This window comes from Mytilus californianus, unplaced genomic scaffold (assembly GCF_021869535.1).
Source record: "Mytilus californianus isolate M0D057914Y unplaced genomic scaffold, xbMytCali1.0.p SCAF_3, whole genome shotgun sequence".
Taxonomy (NCBI): Eukaryota; Metazoa; Mollusca; class Bivalvia; order Mytilida; family Mytilidae; genus Mytilus; species Mytilus californianus.
The window spans coordinates 88,276,664-88,301,385 of NW_026262679.1; the positions used below are offsets into that span (position 1 = coordinate 88,276,664).

General features: G+C 32.2%; 1 protein-coding gene across 2 annotated transcripts in view; it reads left to right on the plus strand.

Moving 5' to 3' along the window:
- LOC127735331 (prolactin-releasing peptide receptor-like) overlaps positions 1 to 24,181 on the plus strand; it is a 68,950-nt gene extending 44,769 nt beyond the window's left edge. For both annotated transcript variants that reach the window (XM_052245484.1, XM_052245485.1), the window contains one exon: positions 22,542 to 24,181. In XM_052245484.1, coding sequence (XP_052101444.1) covers positions 22,637 to 23,818 — 1,182 coding nt within the window. In that variant the 5' untranslated portion in view covers positions 22,542 to 22,636 and the 3' untranslated portion in view covers positions 23,819 to 24,181. The remainder of the gene's footprint in view (positions 1 to 22,541) is intronic.
- The last annotated feature ends 541 nt before the right edge of the window (positions 24,182 to 24,722 follow it).

A 24,722-nucleotide genomic window follows, 5' to 3' on the forward strand; every position in this document is an offset into this window, starting at 1 on the left:
ATACGATAAATATAGCAATATACCTTTCAAATTTACATTAATGAGTGTCGAGTTTGTTTTTAAATGTATTATTGTGTCATTCCCTGTTTCCATTCTCATTTTTATTATTATTCATTCAAAAAATAAGAACCACGATGGAAAGCTGTTTTATTTTTGTTCTGTCTTGTTGGCGTATTTATACCTCAAATATCCCTTTGGTCCCATTTGAAACTGATAATAAATTACACTATTTTTAAGCAGAACTTTATTTTCTCTCTACCGAAATCGGGAAATGTTATAACTGAGTAAATGTCTGGTTCGAAGGATTACTTTCCACATTTACATAAGTAACGTTTGTACTTTTCTTAAGATTCTAACATGTCAGTCGTAAAGTGACCGTCAGAGCCAACTAACAAAATAAAAGACACAATTTCCTGAAGCAAAATCACTTGAAGACATTACTTCTCACAATAAATTGTCTGTTGAATTCTCTCTTATGGCCAATTCAGTCTTGGTTTGATTAGCTTGGTCCTCAAAGGACTTTGACAACATTGCTGTCTTATTGAATTTAGACATACGCTGTTCTCTGTTTAACTTGTTCAACAGATTTTCTTAGAGAAAATTAATTCTTTGTGTTCGAGATGAGGTTCATGTTGTTGAAATCTAATGAGATATTTTCTTCAGTCTTAAGAAAACAAAACAAATGTGAACCATAAATTCACCAAAATGGGTGCGATCGTATGTTAAAAAAGCAAGATAATCATACAAGTTATAAAATATATTAGGTGATACGTTTTTGTGATGAATAAGGTGTCGAGTTTTATTTATTGGTGCAGCAGTTTTAGAAATGGTTAAGGGTTTATGTTGGTTCAAAGCATTTTGAAATTGTTGAGTTGGCATTCAAATATGTGCTTTAAAACAATTGATACCTATTAATATCTTAACAGCGTGTCTAGACTTGAGGGGGTGTGAGCTTAATAATTTAAGTAAAGACATTTGTCTTTTGTTGATTAACGGTTTTTGTTGGGTTGCTGTCACATTAAGTATACCATATATATGTTCTTTGATGTATTTCATTGGTGAGGTTCCTGACCTCGGACGTTATGGCTAAGCTATATAGTTATATAGAGATATCAACATATTACAAAAAGCAAGAACAATCTAAAAACCTGGATTTAGAGCCAGTCGTTTTGTTTGAGTTTGTTTACGGCCATCAGATAACCATCTTCATTTTATTTAGATGTCTATTGAATATATCTTTGTTTAATATTGGCTGCTGGTTTATTGACGTTTAACTGACTTCTTTTTCATTTCAAAGGCAGTTTATTTCAACATTCATGATTAAAATGTTACACTAAAATTTATGTTATGGTTGGATAAAAGTGTATATTTCAGTATTTCCCTTTTCCCACTGTTACATATTCCAAGTAACCTTCAATTTACGAAATCAGATTAACTGATATACGGGTTATTACATAATTCCTTTGATTAAAACATACAAATATCTTACAATCACAGTTTATTATTTTACATGCATCTATCACGATATAGATTACAACAAGAAGAGGTTCTTTCTTATCCATTTGTCGGTTAACTTTTTTCTAAAATAAAACTCTATAGAAGTTTTATCATATACATCGTTACATATAATGATCTTATCTTTTAGAGTGGAAGATACGCGCCAACTATTCGAAACCTCTGCACAACACTAAATCATATACATATTAACTTATAAAAGTGAAGTGTTTGATAGATATACTCTAACAATTGCACTTGACATTTTGTATGTAGGTATTGAAGATATGTTTCGATATGACTTTGAAAAAAAGTGTAACGCTTCCTGTTTTACATTCTTAAGTTAGTATAACGAATAGCAGCAACTCTTAATGATTCCGTTTTCTGCATTTTCAAAATATTATGAAGAATATGAATTCAAGCAGGGTATGCACAAATAAGACAGCAATACAACGACTCGAAAAAGAAAACAAAGATCTCTATAGAAATTTAAAGCTCAACTCCAGTAAATCAATTACTTTATTCTAAATGATATTTTCTTCCAAAGATCAATCAAAAAGCAGGACAATATCAAAAATATTTGATAAAATTGAGAATGGAAATGGGGAATATGTCAAAGAGACAACAACCCGACCAAAGAGCAGACAACAGCCGAAGGCCACCAATGGGTCTTCATGCAGCGAGAAAATCCCACACCCGGAGGTGGTCCTCAGCTGGCCCCTAAATAAAATTGTGTGCTAGTTCAGTGAAAATGGACGTCACGCTAAACTCCAAAACATATAAATGAACTAAAATTAAAAAACATACGAGACTAACAAAGGCCAGAGGCTCCTGACTTGGGACAGGCGCAAAAATGCGGCGGGGTCAAACATGTTTTGGTGAGATCTCAATTCCCCCCCCCCCCCCCTATACCTCTAGCCAATGTAGAATAAAGAAACACATAGCAATACGCACAGTAAAACTCAGTTTAAAAGAAGTCCAAGTCCGATGTCAGAATAGGTAACAAAAGAAACTAAGCAAAATGACAAAAACATGGATACAAGTAGATGACGTGAGAACATGAGAGATACCGTAATCTAACAGCAGGAATTTACCGTAAATAGACCTCTACAGATCAATATCCTCTAGCGTCAAAACTGCGTGACAAGCTCTAAAAAACCTTGAGTGTGGATAAGTTCTAAATTAGGTCAACGAAACCGATTTAGATCTAAAAACACCGTCACATTCTGTGGATAAACTTGTTTCTTCAGAGACTGACGAATATCTGATATCGACGCCAACTCTGTATCATCCCAAAACTAAGTTCTGGCTATCTATCGAAGTACGTGAACTGGGAATATTCTTGAATCGTAAAGATTATATTTAGGTGATAGACAATTTCCTGTGGGTAACATATTATTATAAAATGTTCTTCAACAACTAGGCCCTGTGTATAATATCCATTTATTTTTATTTTCTGAACATCTATTGGAATATGTATAAATAAAATAAAAAATGAGAGTATACACATTTACATTTTCAAAACTCTAAGCCTGTTATTATCTAGTGTGATTTTTTTTTTTATTTTTCTTCATCTCGATTGATTGATTGATTGTTGGTTGCTTAACGTCCAGTGGCAAATATTTCATGCATATTCAGGACGATCTTTATCTCGAAATTTCATCCCACCAATATCACTGCATTTATTCTATGACACAAACTGATTTCTGAATTTAGAACGAATAAACCTTAGCTTTTTATGCTTGTATTCTCTTTTTTTACATTTGAACTAATTGCACTGCACTTATTAACATTTAATTAATTCAGTGTATAGACGAATTTGCTTTCTGTGATGGTAACCTTTATACTGATAATAAGGTGTTCTTATTTATGAGTGTTTTGACAACTGTCTGAACACCTGTCTAGGCTGTAAACTAATCATTTAACCTGTTTAATATCATAGACTCTTTGAAAATCATAAGATATTAAAAAAAGAAAACTAAACTGTTCATTTTGATGTAATATAAATGGTTTTTAATCGGCCATTAGATATTTACCCCACACACTCTGAAAATGATGACTTAATTGTAGACTATATATATATCTTCTTATTTCTATATAATTCGTAATTTAAAAATTTTCATGCAATTATGTCTTTGTTAATTCACTGTCTATTCTATTTATAGAATGATTCCATCGACCCCTTATGAGTAATCGTTTTTTAATGGGGAGGGGGGGCATTAAATACACTTTTGAGGGTAAGTTATCCCGGCTACGATATTTGCAAGTTCAACCAGGTTGATATTTCCTATCTAAATCCAAAAATAAAGATTCTAAATACGTGTATTGTAATGTGGAATTACAGTATACGCAATCATATCCAACGAAGTAAGACATCACGTGACTTGGGTGACGTAGCGAGCCGCTATTTTGTGTCATTTTGTCCCATAAAAAATGCATAAGTGCTGATGTTTTTGGAAGTGTCGCATGTATTTTTTAACATCATGTATTTTTCATGCAGAATTTGTGCTGTTTCTGTTATTTTCTTCGTTGATATTCTGATGTGTTTGATTTATAAATTTCTTGATAAAAAATAAATTATATCAAGTGTGAAGGGAAAAATATAGTTACCACTGAAATTTATAAGAAATATATTTTTATTCACTTTTTTTTATAGATTTTTTTCCCTTTTTTCTGTATAATTTATCGTTATATAGAAAAAAAATACATTCTTTTTGGAAAAAAAAATGTTTTCGTCTCGAGAGAAAATAAACATGCAGATCAATAGATAAATGCTCTATACCTATTAAAGTTAATGTCCCTTTAAAATTTCTATGACCAATATGACCAATCTACGAACAGGTTAACTCAGATTTGGGTTATAATGTTACATAACAACAAATTGTCAGGTAATGTAAAGGAATCATGTCAAACCAAAAGCCATCAGGTGACATTAACATTCTGTGTACACATGTATTTCACGAGTTTAGTTTTAGTGATATACAAAAGTTTTCTAAAATAAACCTTTACTATCGAAGAAATATATAAATCTTAATAATTTCTTTGTTGAATAGATAGAACCGCCAACTTCTGTTTTGACATAATTTATCATTGATATATATATAGTCATAATTATAAATTAACTGTTTACAAAACTTTTTGATTTTTTTTCGAAATACTAAGGATTTTCTTCCCAAGGAATAGACTATCTTAGCTGTATTTGGCAGAACCTTTCGGAATTGTGGGTCTTCAGTGCTCTTCAACTTCGTACTTTATTTATCCTTTTTAACTTTTTTTGATTGGAGTGCCACTGATGAGTCTTTTGCAGACGTAACGCGCGTCTGTCGTACACATTATAATCCTGGTATCTATGATGAATCAATTTTAATGTTTATTCCTAGGTATAGATATCGCAATTACAGGGTAACAGTTGGTGATGTTGATACTTATTAGTTCTGTAAACTAATTATCTAACCTGTCACGATCACTTCAGATTCGTTATATAACGATATAAAAAAGAACTTTTTTCGCTTCTTTTCATGCAGAATAAAATCTTAGGAAGTCATAAATATGTTTTTACCTTTATGCACTCGGCTAACTAACGAAATTACAACGTCTTTAATCATGCAATGTGCTAATTAATGGGATCATACACAGCTATAATAAAGGTTCATATGCGTAATTGAGTCCGTAACATATCTTTCAAGTTATGATAGATTGAGTTCTTAGCTGTGTTTGAATTTGTTGATTTCTCCCGTGAATATGCCATATCATTATTAGTAGTATCGTGCAAACCTGTATCATAATAATTTAGGTAAAAATAACTTTTCAATTATGTTTCTATAAATGTGTGTGTATCAGCATTTTCTTACCTACAAAAGTCAGCAATTGGTGTGCTATCAATGGTATATACAGCTAATGTTTATGAATATATATTGTGTTTTGAAATTAAATGCGTTTAACTTGAAGAAAACGTGGAACTTTCTACGGGTACACTGCTTATGGTCGTTAGTTGACAACAGCTAAAAGAGAAATGGGAAAATCTTCAAAATGTATTTTCACAGATTATAAGAGCACATCCCTAACCACCAATGACAGTTGCAAACTAAGATATAGCTAGTATGTTTGTATTGAAGTGACTTCTAGTCATACTACATATAAGTCGTATAACTCTGAAACAAGGCAGTGAACATCACAAAACTAATAGCGATCCTTAAATCATCACATCAAATAATTGGTGGGAACATTTGAAAAACTACACAAGTTAAAAACTGTCGGACAGAAATTCAGTTCAATGTGTACGCAGTTGCGGTATGTAGGACAGAAAGCCACAGGACAGACTGTCACAAACAAAAAGTCAAGGACAAAAAGTCAAAGGACAAATGTTTTAAAGTTTTAAGAAAAAATATTAGCAAAGACTTATTTTTTCCAAATCGTTTGTGTATTTTAATTAAACAATTTTGTCATCAAAATTTAATACTGACAATATTTAGATAAATAAAAATTATCTTTTTTGTAGTCTTGCTACATTGATCCAATAAATATCATGACTCTTTGTAAGATAAAAAAATGATAAATTAATTTAAAAATTTCCTAAACTTTTAAATGAATTTGTCTATAAATCGAAATTATTTAGAAAATTCCCTTTTATATAGTCACATGATTGAAAACTAATCAAGTGTGACTTTCTTTGTGTTCACAGATGTATACTTATTCAACTTTCACTCCTTTAATAGTTAATCATTAAGGTCTTTCCTTTCTTAATGGAAAGACCTTACTGTATTTCGTTTGTTTATTATTATTATTATTCTTTTTCCTCGTCCGATTTCAAAGTCAAAAGCCAAAAAAAGTACGCGACAGATACAAATGATCTTTGGTATTAAGTATCGGGTTAATAAAATCTATCTTGTATTAGGGGCACCAAAGTGTACTATTTACCTTATAGGAGTTATCTCCCCAATTACAAAAATCATTGTTATCGCTACTCTTCATAAACTATAAGAGTTACCGGCAAATGGTTTTTTTTGAAATGCTCCTTGCCACATGTCGCAACTTTAAATAATTTTAACCGAAGCGATCCAGTGACTTCTTATAGGAATTATTTCCCCTTGAATATTTTACTTTTCAATATGCATATGAATCTCATGAACCGTAAGTTATAAAGACCTAGGGTCTTTTGATTTGAAATCATTGGACCATAACTTGAAAATATAGGTCAAGGTCAAATGTCAAGGTCATGTACAAAGAGGCAAATTATGTGTTTTTGGCACTATTTAAAGAGTTTGATGTGTGTTTTAATGCTTTTGTAGGTTGACATTGACCTTTAACCTTAATACTTGTTAAGTGATCTCTCAAATGATAAATCCCATGTGTTAAGATATAGTATTTAGGCTTTCTATTCCGTTTTTGCATGATCAAAGTGAATCCGTTCTCTGTGTTAACCAACCAACCAACCAACCAACCAACCAACCAATCAATCAATCAATCAACCAATCAGTCAATCAATCATTGCATGCATGTTTCTGTCTCTTGTGTTTAATATGGGGTCCAAGATCTCATTTGTTTCTTTTTCGCTTGTTTCAAGAGACCATATCCCACATGTTAAATTAACTAACCAACCAACCAACCAACCAACCAATCAATCAATCAATCAATCCATAAACCAACCAACCAATCATTCATTGTGTGCATGTTTCCGTCCCATGTGTTTAATACGGGGTCCAAGATTTCCTTTGTTTCTTTTTTCGCTTGTTTCAAGAGACCCTATCCCACGTGTTTAATCAACCAACCAATCAACAAATCGATCAATCAACCAACTAACTAACCAACCAATTAATTAATTAATCAGTCAATCAATCAATCAATCAATCAATAAACCAACCAACCAACCAATCAATCATTCATTCATTGTATGCATGTTTCCGTCTCATGTGTATAATATTGTATTTACATCTCTTCTGAAAAAAAAAATCCACATGCTTGTTATCCGATGTTCTGGGAAACTACATGTCCAATTGACCCCAACATTTGCAGTCAGCAGGCTATACATGTATTACATCTTCATAAAACAATGTGGTGCAGATATCTTTCAAGAATTTTCCTAGAGAAAAGAAATTGCAATGCCGTAAAAATCGCTTGCTAGCTCCGTAAATCTCAGTTAAATCCTACAATAAAATGTCCGCTCCTAGATTGAAATACAAATCTGTGTTACAAACTGCTGCTGAAAAATGTACATTGTATGAAAATAATCGATAAACGTGTTTTAAAGTTACACAGGATCAATTAAATCCAAAGCATGCACTGCTCGTGAACTGTGATCGAAATGTCAATTACCTACAATGACAAAAGAAATACATTGTGTGTATTCCGTCGCTATACATGTTGTCTGTCCAACGTCTCCACCTAAAAAGAAATAAAAATACTAAGTTTTCGCTATTATAAAGCTTCGTCACGTGACGCCACAATCTGGCGCGAGACAAAGACGCGCGCGGGACCTAAAATAGAATAAAAACTTTCCAAACTAAATATAGAAACTTAACCAACACACTAATATGGACCCTTTAAAGAAAGAAAGAAACAAACAAACAAACAAACAAACACACACACACACATATCAATCAATCATGTTTCAATAGGGGGGGAAAGACCGTTTACAATTGCTTTTTTAAAGCAATTGATTTATATTTATTATCTGCTTTTCATGGAAGAAAATAATATACTATACAAATGACTATAAGAAAGATCGGCTTTGCACAGCTGTAGACTTTCTAATCACGAGTATAAGCTTTTAAACAAAGCTTGGCTGAAATTTCCCTATTAAATTACCTCACGGTTCGAAAAAACTTAAAGTCATTAATTTATCAAGTTTCAGCGTTTTATATAGATATAGCTGTCTTGGCAAAAGAGAATCAATAGGTATAAATATTGACATGGATTATAGGTCATTGAGACAGAAAAAAAGGAGAAAATAGACATCTAGCAGTCAATGAACGGCATAATCAATTAACAAGAGTTCTTTTTTACCATTTTCCAAATTATGCATCACCTCGACAAGATCCAACAAGATATGGACACAGAGGGTGGATCAATTCTTTAATTTACTTTACAATTTTATTCCATGTAAAAATGCCGTTAACAGTGCAGAGAATACGATTCTGTGTAAAGTAGAATATTTTACTGTAATACGGATGATAGTACTTTTCGAAACACCTTTGATCCGAATTTAATATGCCATTGTATTGGTATGAGTTTGATGACATATCACTTGATCGGCTTGAATTGTCGACCTATACTTCCTTTTCACGCTTTTCTGATACATCTATGTAAACCCGACACTTAAAGTTAGACAAATCGAACTTACATGGGATTTTATGTCTAAAAGATAAATGAAGCATCTACGCGAAAATGAACGATACTTGTGACGAGTTTATTTTTTCGCCATCTTCCGTATTTGGTTGGCCGTGGCGTTGTTAGTTTCACTTCGACTTATGAGTTTTGAATGTACCCTTGGTATCTTCCACCTCTTTTGTTCTCATTATTGACCTACGATGACAAGCCAAGTATTAACTCAATAAGCGAAACAGGATCACTCAGTAAAAACAGATTACCATAAATATCTAGAATGAATTATTTTCTTTACATTACATTTGGGTACCATTACTGTCTAGGTATAGTCTCTAGATATATGATTCTTTGATATTCTCAATTTATCAAGTGTTAATGACCATTCACATGACTAAAACTTACACCAGTAAACAAATAGTTTTTCGCACAAATAATATTGTATGATTTTTCTCTACTAATTTACAGTTTCCCAGCATAAAATGGGAATCATGGTTCGATGACGTCTCGGAAAATATATAAAAGTTTTTACAGACTTGCGCTGACAACACGCTGTGCCGTCTAGATGAAACCATATATAGTCCAATAAATTCGATCTCATTCTTTTTCTACACTCCGGACAATTCAGTGCAGTATCCATTGCATTGACCTCGGGTTATTCTCGAAGAATATATTGTTGACTTGTAGATGTATTTTGATTGTTTGTGTCGTTCACTTGGAGTCTCATTGACGTATACACACAGCTGTTTTTGTATGCCATAAAATCATTACATTATACCGTGCCAATTTTACATCTATGAATGAGTTCGATCATTATGACAAATCAAAATGTTTTTAGTACTAATATAAGTTTTTGTGATTTTTAAGGTAAATTTTCTACTTTTAGACATCTTAATTCTTTAATGTCTCGGAAAAATAAACGTATTTCACTGAATGCTGCGGTCGAGATCAGGATTACGATGAATTATAGTCAATATTCTGACTCATATTATGTTGTGCAGCATCAATTTATTGTGTTTCTGTATTTTAAGTCCAAAATGTATAAAACATCGGAAACATGAACTTTGGATCTAAACAGGAAAGCCAAAGCCATATAAAATCATTTAAAAAAAGAAGCGAAAGATACCAAAGGGACATTCAAACTCATAAGTAGAAAATAATCTGACAAAGCCATGTCAAAAAAAGAAAAGGATCAAAATTAAACACAACATGGAAAACTAAAGACTGAGCAACACGAACCACTACAACAGTCGGAAGTGATCTCAGATTAAAGTTACGAAATCAGAATAGTATACATTCCGAAACGACGCAAAGTCAGAATACTTTGGATTAATTTCTTGTTCATCAAGTGCATTATTTACAACTTTTTTTTCTTACATGTAGTCTATCAGATAAATATTCTATGATTGCATGTGAATATTTTTAAATAAAAGAAAAAGGAAGAACTCCCAATTCAAAGATAAAAAAAAAAACAGAATAAAAATTATTGTTCTCCAATCAAATAAAATGAAAATACTTCTAATGAAGAAAAAAATCGAATATTCATTTCAAATAATCTAACTATATTTTTAATTGTATTTCTGGGGCAAGGTTTCATTTTTAGGATAAAATTAGATAAAGCTGCAAAGGCTTTTAGATTTGAAGTATAATCGATTATTCATTTGGAAATTTGATATTTAGGGTGTCTTTTTATTGAACATTTATACTAACTTTTGCACTCACAGTCATATTTAGTTTATGGCAGAATGTCTAAGATACAAAATGTCGAATCAATAAAGACCTATGGCATTCCACTATAATTTATCTAGGTTATTAGTAAATGTAACTCCTAAACCATGCCTCGTCAACTCCGCACCATTTGCAATTTCTAACATAGACGCATCGGTGGTGTAATGGTTAAAAAAATAAGGAGAAATTAGAAAAACAGAGTCGATTCGGAAAACATTAACTTTTTAGCTGACAAAATATATGTCAATGTTTTAGAAATACTTTGGAAAAACCGTTCCAGTATAAAAAGTAAACTAAAATAAAGATTTAAAAAAATTGTTACTCCATGTGCCAAACACGATGTCGACATGGCCAGGTATACCCCGAAGGGTTTGTTTAATAATGAATTGCACGCCTATCAAGAAAAATGTGGAATGATATGGAAGACATAACATTTGAATGTACATCATCGTTTTTCATTCATGAAATAGATACAGATCACAGTGATAGTCGAAACATAGAAATGTTGATACCCGGACAACTTCCTTCTTGTAGTGACTAACACTTTATGAAGAACATCTATTTTGGCTTTGTAGAATTTATGAATACACATCAGCGTACGCGTCTTACCTGATTGGGTCGCGAAAAAGAATGTTTAATTTTCTAAAATGGAAATAAGGTGGGATTATCGGACATTATTATTTTTCCAAATAGATACCCTTAAGAATGATTGTAGCAAAGTTTGGTTCCAATTGTTTAAGTTGTTGCAGAGAAGAAATTAAGATTTCTGTCAACGGTTACCAAGTGCCGAGAACAGCGCGCATGACCCTTTAGGCCAAATGAGCTGAACATATTTTTTTATTATCCATATCTAAAATAAAATGTTTCATTTTAAGGTATAACAATTAAGCAGCTACATTTAGTAAACACTATAGATAAGAATAGCAACCTTTTGTACTTAATGTCGTATGAAATGAACAGCTAATACATTTCGAAATATTTCTATAGATATGAAGCTAGTGTCCTCTCAAAATCTTTGCAAACACATAAAAATCAGAATGGCAGTAGTGTGTCATTCAATACAGAATGAGGAAATATCTTTCGGTACCTATCTTCACCGGTTAAACGGAAAGCAATTTCCTGTATAACTCATATCGGATGCGACGTTCCGAGACTTGGAATCTCGTATTTTTATACCCGCATAAAATAGAAAATGAGTTGCAGCAAAACTCGTAGGAATGAAATAGATGTGGTAATCAAAAGATAAGAATTTAAAAAAAAAACTGTAATGTATTACAACATTAGCTATATATTACTCCAGCTTAATCAAAATTCATAGATATCTAGTTTCAATATTAAATACATTTTATAGAGATTTGAAAACGATTATCGATCATATCAATATTATATGAACATGGAATTGCTAATGGAAAGTGGGTAAATACTATTGAATTGTACTTAAGCTATAAGATGATTTATATTACCATATATAAATTTTCAGAATGATAAATGTAGTTGAACAATACATAGGAAGATAGAAAGACACATCAGCAAAATAAACTAAAATAACTTAATGCATCAAATTTCTCTTTGAAATTTCATGATTCAACAAGTAGACATACAAATGTACCAATCACAGACAGATTGATGTCAACATAATGCTTGTATTTGTTCTCTCATTCCCCATAAAAAAAGGAATAGGAATTTAAAAAGGCGAGTCACATTCTGTAAACTGACAAAAAATAAAATGAATAACTCATTTATTTGACAATTTTCCAACTATGAAAATACTTTATATCACAGTAAAAGCAAAACAAACCAAAAAAAAAAAAAAACCTAAAATATAATGCCTAGTATAATGACATTTTGAATGCAATCTTCTTGAGCATGCCTTACAGAACAGATGCATTAGGGCTTCTAGGGCAGCTTTAACAGCTAAATTTGACCTGATCGAGCTTGCTGTAAAACAATTATACCCAATCTAAGACTTGAAAGTATACAAAAACCAACTGTTGATCAGCTTATTGGCATTCCAGTAGAGAAGGCGTCTTAAACTCTCAAAGTGTGAGCTTTTTTTCGTTTCAAAGGCCTCACTATGACTTGGAGATGAAGAAAAGCAGTAAAAGCGTTGTTTATTTGCTTTGGTTTTGATTAAATGTGTTAAGGCATTTTGTTACATGAATAAATACACAAAATTACATCTCTCCATTCCAGTAGAAATTTACAAATATTTTCATTGATCTCGTCTGATCACGCGAGATAAAGTATTACATATGTAACGTCTGCCTTTAGGTATCAACTTTGACCAAATTTGTCTTTTTGTTGTGGTGGCCTCGGTGGCCGAGTGGTCTAAGTAGTCGAACTACTGTATCACTAGCCAGTCAACACTGAAGTTGTGAGTTCGAATCCCGCACGGGGCAAGTGCACTCGATACTAATCTTAATTGACTAGGATTGTCAGCTTTCCTACCGAAGGTCGGTGGTTCTCTCCGGACACTCCGGCTTCCTCCACCAATAAAAACTGACCGCCACGAAATAGCACAACAGTGTTGAAAGTGGCGTTAAACACCAATCAATCAATCAATCTTTTTGTTGTGTAACATTTGCTTGCCGGTTCGTGTAGCTAACCCTGTGGTTAGAAGAGAAAACAAACACAAAGGTATTATTCTTAAACAAAAATGATCTTTTGAAAATCAAGAAATAACCGGACATTTGTACATCCTAACTTTGGTTTAAGATAAAATATTCTATATTGATAAGATTTGTTTTGAACAAGAATGATTTTTGATGTTTTAAAAAGGCATCTAGCTATATGTCATGTAGTTTATTGTGGGTGTGTTTTTATGTCTGGGCTGGATTTTTCACATAGGCTGTAAAAATTAGATTTTACACAAAACAAAGAAAAACAGATATAGCCGTACACTTAAAATATCCTTTATTTTATCCTTAAATATCCAATAATTAAATGCATTGTATTATGAAATACACATGGTTATAAAGAAAGACTTAGTCTGCGTGTCGTGTTTTTAACATACTAACATACGATATATGTACAAATGAACACATTTTAATGATGCTAGTTCCAGTTTTATAAAAACACTAAGAGACTTTGTAGCATGCTGTTATCTAAAGCACATTTGTACAATTTACATGTATATTTAACACGAAATAAAAACCTGCATTATTGATGTTAATATGATTACTTAACAGCAGTAGTTTTCTAAATATCAATGTCTATTTTCTGGCTACATAACTTGAAAAATTCAAGTAAAGAAAAGATATAGCTTGTTATTTAACACAAAATTGAATAGTTCAGTTGGTAAAATTTATCTTAATAGGTTTTCGAAACTTTAAATTAAAAGTATTGTCTGAAGATGATGGTTTTAGATGTTTGAAGTGCATGTAAAAATCTTGACGTCTGTTTATTGATTTGTGATAGTCAAACTTTAAAATGAATATTCAATTGATTTTGTTAAGTTTCTGTAATCCACACTAATACATGGATAAAATCTCTTCTTGAAGACTATGAAAATAATTGTATACTGGAAAGATTTGTCACCATAGCAACACTTACTTTTTGCAACAATGAAATGATTTACGTTAATCCTCTTGTTAGTTTGCCGTTGCATCATGTTTTAAAGATTCCATATAAATGATGGGTCTCGTGTGAATAGTTCTGATTTTGTTGGAAATTAATTGTAATTCTCCATTACAGAATTGATAGTTTAACGTGGATTTGGGTGCGACATTCCTTATATAATGACATACTTGTTTATGGATTAATATGTTACAGTGATATGATTTTTAGTAACAAGTCGTCTTTCAGAACACAATGTTTTTGTACTGTCATGTACTTTTTCGGGAAAATATTTCTTTTAAGTTTAAATGGTATAGACATTCAAATCTCTTAAATCTGTTTAATTGCTATTTGCCTTTACTTCCCTGTTCTTGTGCTAAGGATATTGTATCCCCCAGTTTTCCGTCATCAAAATTTGTTTTTTAACTTTTTTTCATTTAGAGTTAAGTCAGCAAGAAAAAAAAAACTGTTAACAGACAAATGTCTTGCAAGCTTTGAAGGATAAATATAATGCATGCGTTGGTTTTCTCTTTTGATTTTTTTCACATTGTATTGTCTCTCGTGGATAGCTGTCTCATTGGCAATCATGCCATATACCTTTATTCTGATATAAATATAATATAAGTATTCGTCGGTCGTAAAATTAGTTTAAAACATGTTCTGTCTATACCAATGGCTTAGGTAAAATGTTAGGGGTTGTCTCTAAAATAGTAATGATCGTACACACATGTTAAAAAACTTTATGAATATGCCTAGCAGTTTTCTTGAAAAATGTTATTATATATTTTGATTTTTTTAAGGAATGACTGTAATATTTTTTCTATCTATGAAGAAATAACATTAAAATATGGTGCACACTGAATAACCCGCGAAGCGTGTTATTCAAAAGTGTGCACCACATTTTTTTAGGTTATTTCGAATAGACAGATAAGATATTACATTCATTCCTTATAATTTAATTCTAAATTCCATTTTTAAGGAGTAAGTCATGAAAAAACGTTGACCACGTCACGGTCACATGACAAAATTATGTCTATAAGCTGACAGACAAAAAACTTTCAGCCAATCAGAAGACGTGTTACATCCAAAATTAAATTATAAGCATCCGTTAATGAAATACGTTTTAATATTGAGTCTGAAAAAAAGACAGGCCTCATTCTTTAACATTTCAACTTTAAGATGATAAGCATCAAGCTTTCTTAATCAAATAGGAATGATCAAAACAAGGTATCAATTCAGTAGCTATTAGCTTAAATCAAATACTGTTTTACCAACATCGACAAGGGCGGCAGAATGTCGGTTTATTTTGGCTTCGAATGCCCCCATGATGTACCCATTACTTTATTGTTTTTAAGTCATCAGATGGATATAATCAACTAGAGGTCTGTATTCCGCGACAATACGGCTAATATTTCAATACTTTTACTTTGAAACATCCGGCTTACGGTTCACCAGAGACCGGAAATGGTGTTATATTTTATCTTCGAGGAGAACACATTGTTCTGGTTACAAAAAACTGCTCTAGCAAATATACCCAGCGTTGTGTATATCCACCTGTATGTGTATTGCACGAAGGACGATTAGACCTTACCATATCCACTTCGCTTTGTTGTGGTGAGATAATAACATCGAGAGACGTAAAAGAGACATTATTTAGCTTCTGTTAATTTTGACCGCGAAAAACATTGATAAACTTGGTACCAGACACATAATTCTTGTAATTGAGTTCAAAGTCGTGTAGCTGTAAATTGGTAAATTATTGTTTTTGGACATTGATTTAATTGGTTCCAAAACAACCCATATTTCAGAATGCTATTTTGGAAAATAAATGCATACATTCTGACGCTTCCTATTTTAGGCAGAAACTATATATCAAACTACAGTATCCTTTTAATGACGTCAATATTGCCTTATTTACTTATAAATTTATGGTCGCCATCATAAATTAGGGGAAAATGTGAAATAATGTGACACGCGACTTTTTTTGCAGCATTCTTTATTGATTGGTCGAACTTATTAGGGAACGACTATCGACAAGAACAAGGCGTTCAATCAGAAGCGATAACAAAGTTAATATAGCGATGTATATAACTAACTTATTGTTTTGTTATTCTGTCAGTCGGTAATTTGAAGGGTACTACTCGAGAGCGCAAAATCTTAGTTGATATATTAATTCCATCATCGTGACTTTGACGAGATTTTCCACATTCGGATTGCTTAATCCAATCCAATTAGGGAAGGCTAAGACAAGGATTGATGCAAATTAAACAGGAATGGAGAAAGTTGGAATGCGACTTACTTTGATACAATGTAAAAATAAATAGGATTGTGTATTTTTTCAGCGTTTGAAGTCCATTCGAGAACAATAAAGTATTATAGAATCCTGTCTGATGAAGGACAATAAATGAGATTTTCTCTGGAAAGTCTATTATGTTATCAATGCATAAAAGACGATATAAAGAAATCTGATTCTGTTCTATGTGTTGACTTATTTGACATACGGTAATAGAATGGCGTTGTCATCGATTCAGTCATTTTACTATATTGGAATATTTCTTCTGTGTCAATTTACAAGAACATTTTTTGAAATTGATTTAAGAATCATTTTTATATATACTCATACAAGTTTGTTTTCTCTTTTAATATAATTGCTTTTTCACTGGTATTTGTAAAAGATTGTATTTTTGCATTCATTGTGGATAATCATAAGGCTGGAATCATGAACCCTGTTTACAGGTCAACAATTTTTTTTTCACTTGGATGATTTATAATTTAAGCCGTAATCAGTAATGATTCAAATAATATAATTTAAAAGGCTATTTTTTTACTTTCCCATTTAAATTCTATCATTTACAATTTATATGTAGATGTCATGAATTTCGATTTATCAGATTAAGCAATAAACTGGATGGCAACAATCTATACTTTGCTTCTACTACAACTATTCACAGTGTAACCTTTAACATTTAAGGATTTTTTTAACTTTCCAAAATTGGTAACAGTGTCATATTATCTATTTACATGATATCATGATGACATTTGCATCCATTAGAGTATCATACACCACTCCGAATGATTAAAGTAATGCATATCTTTGAATCGGCTTACAAGTAAAATACGACACTTAAGTTCACCCAAGTGGACTGTAAATACAAACAATCATTATCCAAGCTTAAACGCAAAGATATCATAAATAACATGGTGCATATTTAATAATTATGTTGTTGATGCATGAACCATTTGATTATACTATATACAGTTGGTAATCGAGGATATGATTGCAAAACAAAATTTGCAGCTAATGTAATGATGAAGAGAGCTGACCTGTTCTTAATAACAGAACACTGGGATTAATTGAACCTCATAGAATAAGTCAGTACTCTTGGTTAACCGACTGTTCCTGAACGATAAATACAAAGTTTCATTCTAATTGCTAATTATTTATTACAAATTCTGATTAACAAGAACACGCACAAGGGTAATTTTTTTGTTAAGAACATAATTCTTGAGGAGATATAAGGGTAATGTCTTATAATTTTATGGAATTCGAAATGAGATGGAATAATGGTCATATCGTATCATTTAGAGTGTTAGTATATTTTCAAGTCCTTTGACCTCGGAAGATGGGGATCATTGTTTTAAACTTTGGTTTAATTTACTTATTTTGTATATCTATGATGTATGATTACACACTTTCAGCTGCTGGCTCTCAATTATTGACTATGTCTGTTTGAGTTGCTCACTCAGTTTTGTCGATATAACGGAACTATACACAGCTATTATACAAGTGGAAGATTTAGCAAGCTATAAAACAAGGTTTATCCCACTAATTTTTTTTCTCGGAAAATGGCTGTACCAAGTCAGGAATATTACAGGAGTTTCCAGTCGTTCAATTGGTTGTGAAGTCGTGCATTTGGTTTTGTCTATTTTTATGGATTTCCCCTTTTTGATTTATGCTTTAGATCGGTATTTTTGTTACTACATTTTCTATTTGGTCTGCCAACGATGTTGAGGAGGGAAGCACGAATATTATTCTGGTTGTAATTCGTTCTGTTGGTTCGTACAAGTTGTTGTACAAGGAAAAATTACAGACCTCAAGGTACTAATGCATCTCTGAATTTCCAAACCTTTAGACGCGTTATACGTTATGTTGACCTAGTCTTCCCTCGAGGATCTCGCACGACAGGAATGACCGCAAACGTCCTTTGTGAAAGTAAATCCAAAAATTTGAATGGCAAGTGTCTAAAACTTTCTTTTGAACCCTCCTTCATATATGTCTATGCTTACTTTGTCAAAAAGGGGGTTTTAATAGGAAGTTTCCGGAAAATGATATTTAACCTTTAATTCTTTCGTAATGTTCCTCAATGATTATTATATTTAAAATTAAATTTGTCCTGGCTAGATTTACTTTGGCAAAAAAAAATATACTGCATTCATATTCATCGACGAAATTCTTAGTAGTCATAGTACAACGTGGAAAAAAGGAGATGTAGTGGTAAACATCAAAAGAGAGGTGAAAGATACCAAAGGGACATTCAAACTTATAAGTCGAAAATAATCTGACCACACCATGACAAAAAAGAAAAAGACCAATAGACAAACAACAGTATACAAAACAAAGAGAGAAACAGCAATCCAACAAAAACAAAATAATAGCTTAACATCTAGAAGGTAACAAACAGTTTTCAACAATAGAATGGTGTCTATGCATCATACAACGTACTAAATCATCAATGTGAATACACCTGACAGAAATAATCAAACAGTTGTCATCAAAACCATATACCCCAAATAACGAAAAACATTAAGATAAGACATTCGACGCTTACTGACAAACACATAAATGTGTGGCGGGGTTAATATATTTTTGTGACCTCAACCTTAGTAAAACCCTATTTAACGTTCTTGTTCCTTAGATTTAAGCATCTGATTCAGATAATTTAAACTTTTACAAGTGAAGAGATCTTACTCAATTTCAACTTTTACAAGTTTAGAATATAGCAAAGTGCTCTCGACCAATGAAAGTGTAGAATTTGGTGTTCCTTAATTGTGAAGAATGAATGGAAATCATGTTCTTAGTAAGGGATTATCCTTTTGTTTAGGCCTATTTACAGTTCAAAACAAAGAATTTGTATAAATGAGTTACAACTGCCTGAAGCACATTTATTAGGATTATTGATTTAAAAGTTGAATTTTGAAACAAACACAAATGATCAAAATAAGTTTGAAGTTTACTTGTGCAGTACAATTGATACCGTTTGTGTTATCATGTGAATACTTAGAACTTTCAAATTACAAAAAAAATAAACAATTATATCACTTATACAATTTCTACAATTTCATTGTAACGTTGTGTCATCTAATGTCTAAAACACAATTTATTAAAATTTCCCAAATTAAAAGTAAGTCCTTACATCACTAAGACCAATACATAAATGAAATGCCTAAAAGGGAAGTCATCCATTAATCATAAACATTTCACGGACAATGAAACAAATTCTTGAATAAAACCAATCAAGAGATCATTTGAGCCTTGAGCACTTTACAATATTCTAAGTTTGTAAGAGAATGATAATCCCTTTCATCATGATAAGTACTCGCTAACGCTCGTACTTAATCATGAAGAAAGGGATTGTCATTCTCTTACATATACGAAGAGATCTCACTCAATTTCAACTATAGTGATGTATCTGTCCTTTATTAAAGTTATGTTTAAACCACATGGTCTTATTACGAGAAAGGTTGTATAAAGGAGACTTCTCATACTTTTTTTTATAGTCTCTTGATGCCTTTTAATTTTGATTATCTCCCCTTGGTGAATATACTTTTGTTCAGACACTTAATTAGGTATAATTTATCGGAAGTCATTAGCTGTCTGTATACTTAACTTAAAAGGACATATACACTCATCTTGTGTAACATTTTGCGTTATTCAACATTGTTCGACGATTTTTTATTCAAATTGTTACTCTCATGGCGCCTTTATATATCCATTATTCTAAACTATTCTATTAAACACATATTTTTTTGTTTGAAATCTAAGCGATTACTTTTTGAAAAACATTTATTGTCTGTTAACCAAGCATATTAACTTTTCGTTTCTAGTAAGTACATGTTATCAGACATTACCAGATCATTTATCAGTCCAGTTGCCATTAAAGATAACTATCTTTCGAACACATTAACAACTTAATTACGGTCCATTTGCATGACAGAAATGATCAACGCAGTCAGTGAGAAAAAAAGTCCATAGGATTGACAGTATACCATACTTATGATCATTTGTTAATAGAATTTTACATATGGCAAAATTGAAAATGGCACAATATGGTCCCTAAACTCTGCTAAACATATTAGCAGTCGTTCCTAAGAAAGTGCTACAGCATTGACCATCATAAATTGGGAAGATCACGACAAAAATAAATAAAAATAGTCCCAGCATGCATGTCGGTTGAAGTTATATACTGATTTGTAAGTAATCAGGATCTCCATGAAACCAATTTAACCTAACTGATCAGTTGCTTCTGCTATTGGATTATGTGTCTTATTAAAATGGCGGCGAATAAAAGAAAATTTATTGCTCATTTATTTCCGCTGGGTCATCGTTTATGGACAATAACTAATAAACAAGCAATGGCACTTGAAGCTAATCAGTTATTCAATATAAATGGTCTAGTAACGGATACAGTTCTTTGGGTTTTTCCATCAAACAAGTTTCCGTTACTAATTTGGTGTTGTTTTACTGGCCATTGTATAAAAGTCTGTGAACAGAAGAATTTTGCAGCCAAATCATTTTTTTTTTTAAATTATACAGATTGATAAATACGCTCGTCTAGTATGAACACTGCATTTAGTTTATGGGCATTATTTCTTATAACTTAATTTCCTTGCAATTCTTAAGACACATTGTTATCAAATATCTTTTTGATCATTTGACAAACAATTTCATAAAATATAAAACCTTTCTACATAGAACAATCATTTGAAAAAATCCAGTGCTTGGCAACCATACCACATCTTCTTATAGTTTTATCAACTTCCGAAGGTAGGTTGTCGGCTCTCCGAACTTTTCCGAAGTCCTGCTGAGTTTATGAGCTTGGACGTTGATATTCCTGTACGTAGCTATTATTGGCCAAAATGCAGCCCTTTAATAATTATGTAATTTCAGTAAAAAACTATCTGCATTAAAATTTAATTGTAATAGTAGCTTTTAATAGTCTAAAGGAACTGGTCATACTATCAAAGTAACTACGTTTTGAGAAGAGGCTTTTGTCATATACTTTTCTAGGTTTTTTTTTCACTTTTACTATAGGAACAGAACATCTTGTAGAAGTTCTTACATTTAAAAAAACTTTTTACAAATTAATTTTATAAGATTCATCGTTACATAGTTTTTTTGAGAAGAGTAACTTGTGAAGAAAACTCTTTTTAGCTATCATATTTTGAACTATTGTTTTACCGTTATCTGATACTGATGAGAGAAAGTGTATATCAGATGACTTGTTTCAGCAAGTGATGAATTTAAAAAACAGAAGTATGAAATATGCTTTCCCATTATATCATTTTAAAAACGAGGAATGACGTAATAATTTCAACTTTATAAATTTGAGATAATATCTTAAGACAATGCACTACAGTTGTTTTCAGTTATTATGACTTTTATCTCTATACATCATAGCGTTTAAGATTAGAAACAAAATATCTTCATCATTCATTCAGTTCATATTTACAATGTACAACAAAATACATAAAAATAGATATTAACAAGAATTACCAAAAATACTGTGCATTACACCAAATCACACAGACCACTAACACACGATTTTCCGAGAAAATAGACGAACAATCATAGTCAATTAATAAAGAACTTATGACTCAGATAGCCCAACTTGGAAGAGGCACACTATGTGGAGGAGTTAAACCAGTTTTACGTACACCCCCTTTGGCGATCCTCAAAAAATGTCGAAAAAAAAAAAAAAAAAAAAAAAAAACACTACCAAAGATGACCCCTTACTTGAAAGTGAAATTAAAACCGGCACATAGTTTGGAAAGCAGGGTTAAATGTGCTTGCTACTACAGAAGGATAGCTAAGGTAGCTTAAACTTAGTTGAACACTGTTTGTGTATCAGTAATGAAAAAAAATAGCAAATTAGATAATAGTTCTGAAAGCTTCGTTTTCTTTTTCAGTACAAAAATCAAAGCCATTGACGGAAGCTAGATGCGAGGTTAATCTTGCTATACAACCATTTCATTTGATGATTTTTTTAAGTGATTGCAAAATGACGACACAAATAAATGCAATTTTTTTTCATTTTACAAAACAAACCTTCTTTTATTTAGTAGTGATAACAAGTAGAAAAATCTCTTATACAAACGATACCGCGGTATGTTAATGTCAATTTGCATGAGATCCATATTAAATTTAAACGTATTTATCGTTTCAGGTATTATAGTTTCCGAAGACGACACGATAACCCATCAATCAAAACCTTTCAACACAATCTCATATCTTGCTGATTAAATCAAACTGCTAGTCACGATGGAGAATGCTACAAACATGACAAACGAAACAATGGAAGGCAACCATACCATCACTGACCAAGTCATGCATAAACCTGTACTGATGGGTATATTTGTACTGCTGTATTGTGTTATATTTTTGTTAGGTGTTAGTGGAAACACTCTTGTGGTGTATGTTGTTGTTCGGAACAAGACAATGCAAACAATTACTAATATTTTCATAACAAATTTGGCTGTATCAGATATTTTGATGTGTTTGCTAGCAGTACCGTTTACTCCGCTTGGATATTTCCTACAGTCCTGGGTATTTGGAGAGGCACTTTGTCATATAGTACCAATGTCACTAGGTATATGTGTGTATGTATCAACGCTTACATCTACCGCCATTGCTGTTGACCGTTATTTTGTTATTGTATATCCTTTTAAACCACGAATGAAGGTTTTTGTATGTTTGCTGATGATCGTTGCAATCTGGGTCATATCTATTTCTATATCCCTCCCACTTGGTATTTATATGGAACTAACTCCGCAAGCGGACGAATCATTTATGTGCCGGGAGAAATGGCCACGTGTTCAAGCAGGGCAGTTTTTCACTGTCACTAGTCTTATCCTTCAGTACATTGTGCCTTGCAGTATAATTACTTATTGTTACACGAAGGTGTCTCTAGCTTTGAAAAAACGTTCCCGGTCAAAAATTGGAAGTGGATCGAAATCTAGAGAGCGAGACGAAATGGAAATTAAGAGAAAACGACGTACAAACAAAATGTTAATCGCTATGGTAACTATATTTGTTTGCTGTTGGCTACCATTGAACATAGTACTTTTAACAGCTGAATATATTCCATCTTTCTCAAAGTGGTACTACTACACTCTGTTATTCTTTAGTGCTCACGTGATAGCAATGAGCTCTACAATTTACAATCCATTTTTATACGCTTGGATGAATGACAATTTTAAGAAAGAGTTTAAGCAAGTGTTGCCCTTTCTGTTTAAAAGAGACCGCGAGAGGCCAGTGAACGGAAGCTATACTCAGTATACACATGTTGACAATCAACCCTCTGTTGTCATTAACAAATCTCCTCAAAAAGACCCTGATGACAATAAACTAGATGGCAAGGTTACAAAAGCATATTACGACACTGAATCAGAAAAAGTTCAACTAAATGTTAATCATGAAGGTGACACAGAGGACTCTGTATGACAGTTTAAAGTGTGTTCTCGTAAAATCTCGCCACACGGAGTGACACCACACGCGATTAACAGTCTGACAATAGTGCCTGGCAAATCGGAGTGAGTTTGGAATCTAGATACTTAAAACTACTGATAAATTGAATTAGAATGATGTTTGAATTTGTAGAACATAAAATATGTTCTAATGTTTCAAAGGGTATATTTAACTCTTTGTAGGAGATCGCAAACAAAATGAACAAGCTCATTCAGTTAGTTGTATGTATCATATTGTAAAAATGTTTCGCTTTGTGACTATCAGTGTGATTATGTTTCATTCATTATCTGTACATAATTGTTGTTTTATTTGTGAAATAAAATCGAACTCTTAGTTCTATACAGGAAGTTAATATCGACGAAAGAAACTTTCAACTCTCTAGTTGGAGCCTTTCATCAAACTATCCATGTTATATGTTCAAATTCCAAATAATTATAGTAAACTTTGAATTGAATTGCCATAAAAAGATATCAAGGGGACAATCAAAAACCATTAGTCGAATAAAGACCGACAATTCCAATGAAAAAGTACGAACATAAAAAAGATCAGCCCACAAAATACCACAGAGAAACCCAAAGATAGAGCAACACGAACCTCACTAAAAAACGGTGATGAACACAGTAGCAACGGATGGGTTAACAGTGTGTTCCCGTAAAATCTCGCCACACGGAGTGACACCACACAGAAAACCAAAGATAGAGCAACACGAACCCCACTAAAAAACGGTGATGAACACAGTAGCAACGGATGGGTTAACAGTGTGTTCTCGTCAAATCTCGCCACATGGAGTGACACCACAGAGAAAACCAAAGATAGAGCAACACAAACCTCACTAAAAAAAATGGTGATGAACACAGTAGCAACAGATGGGTTAACAGTG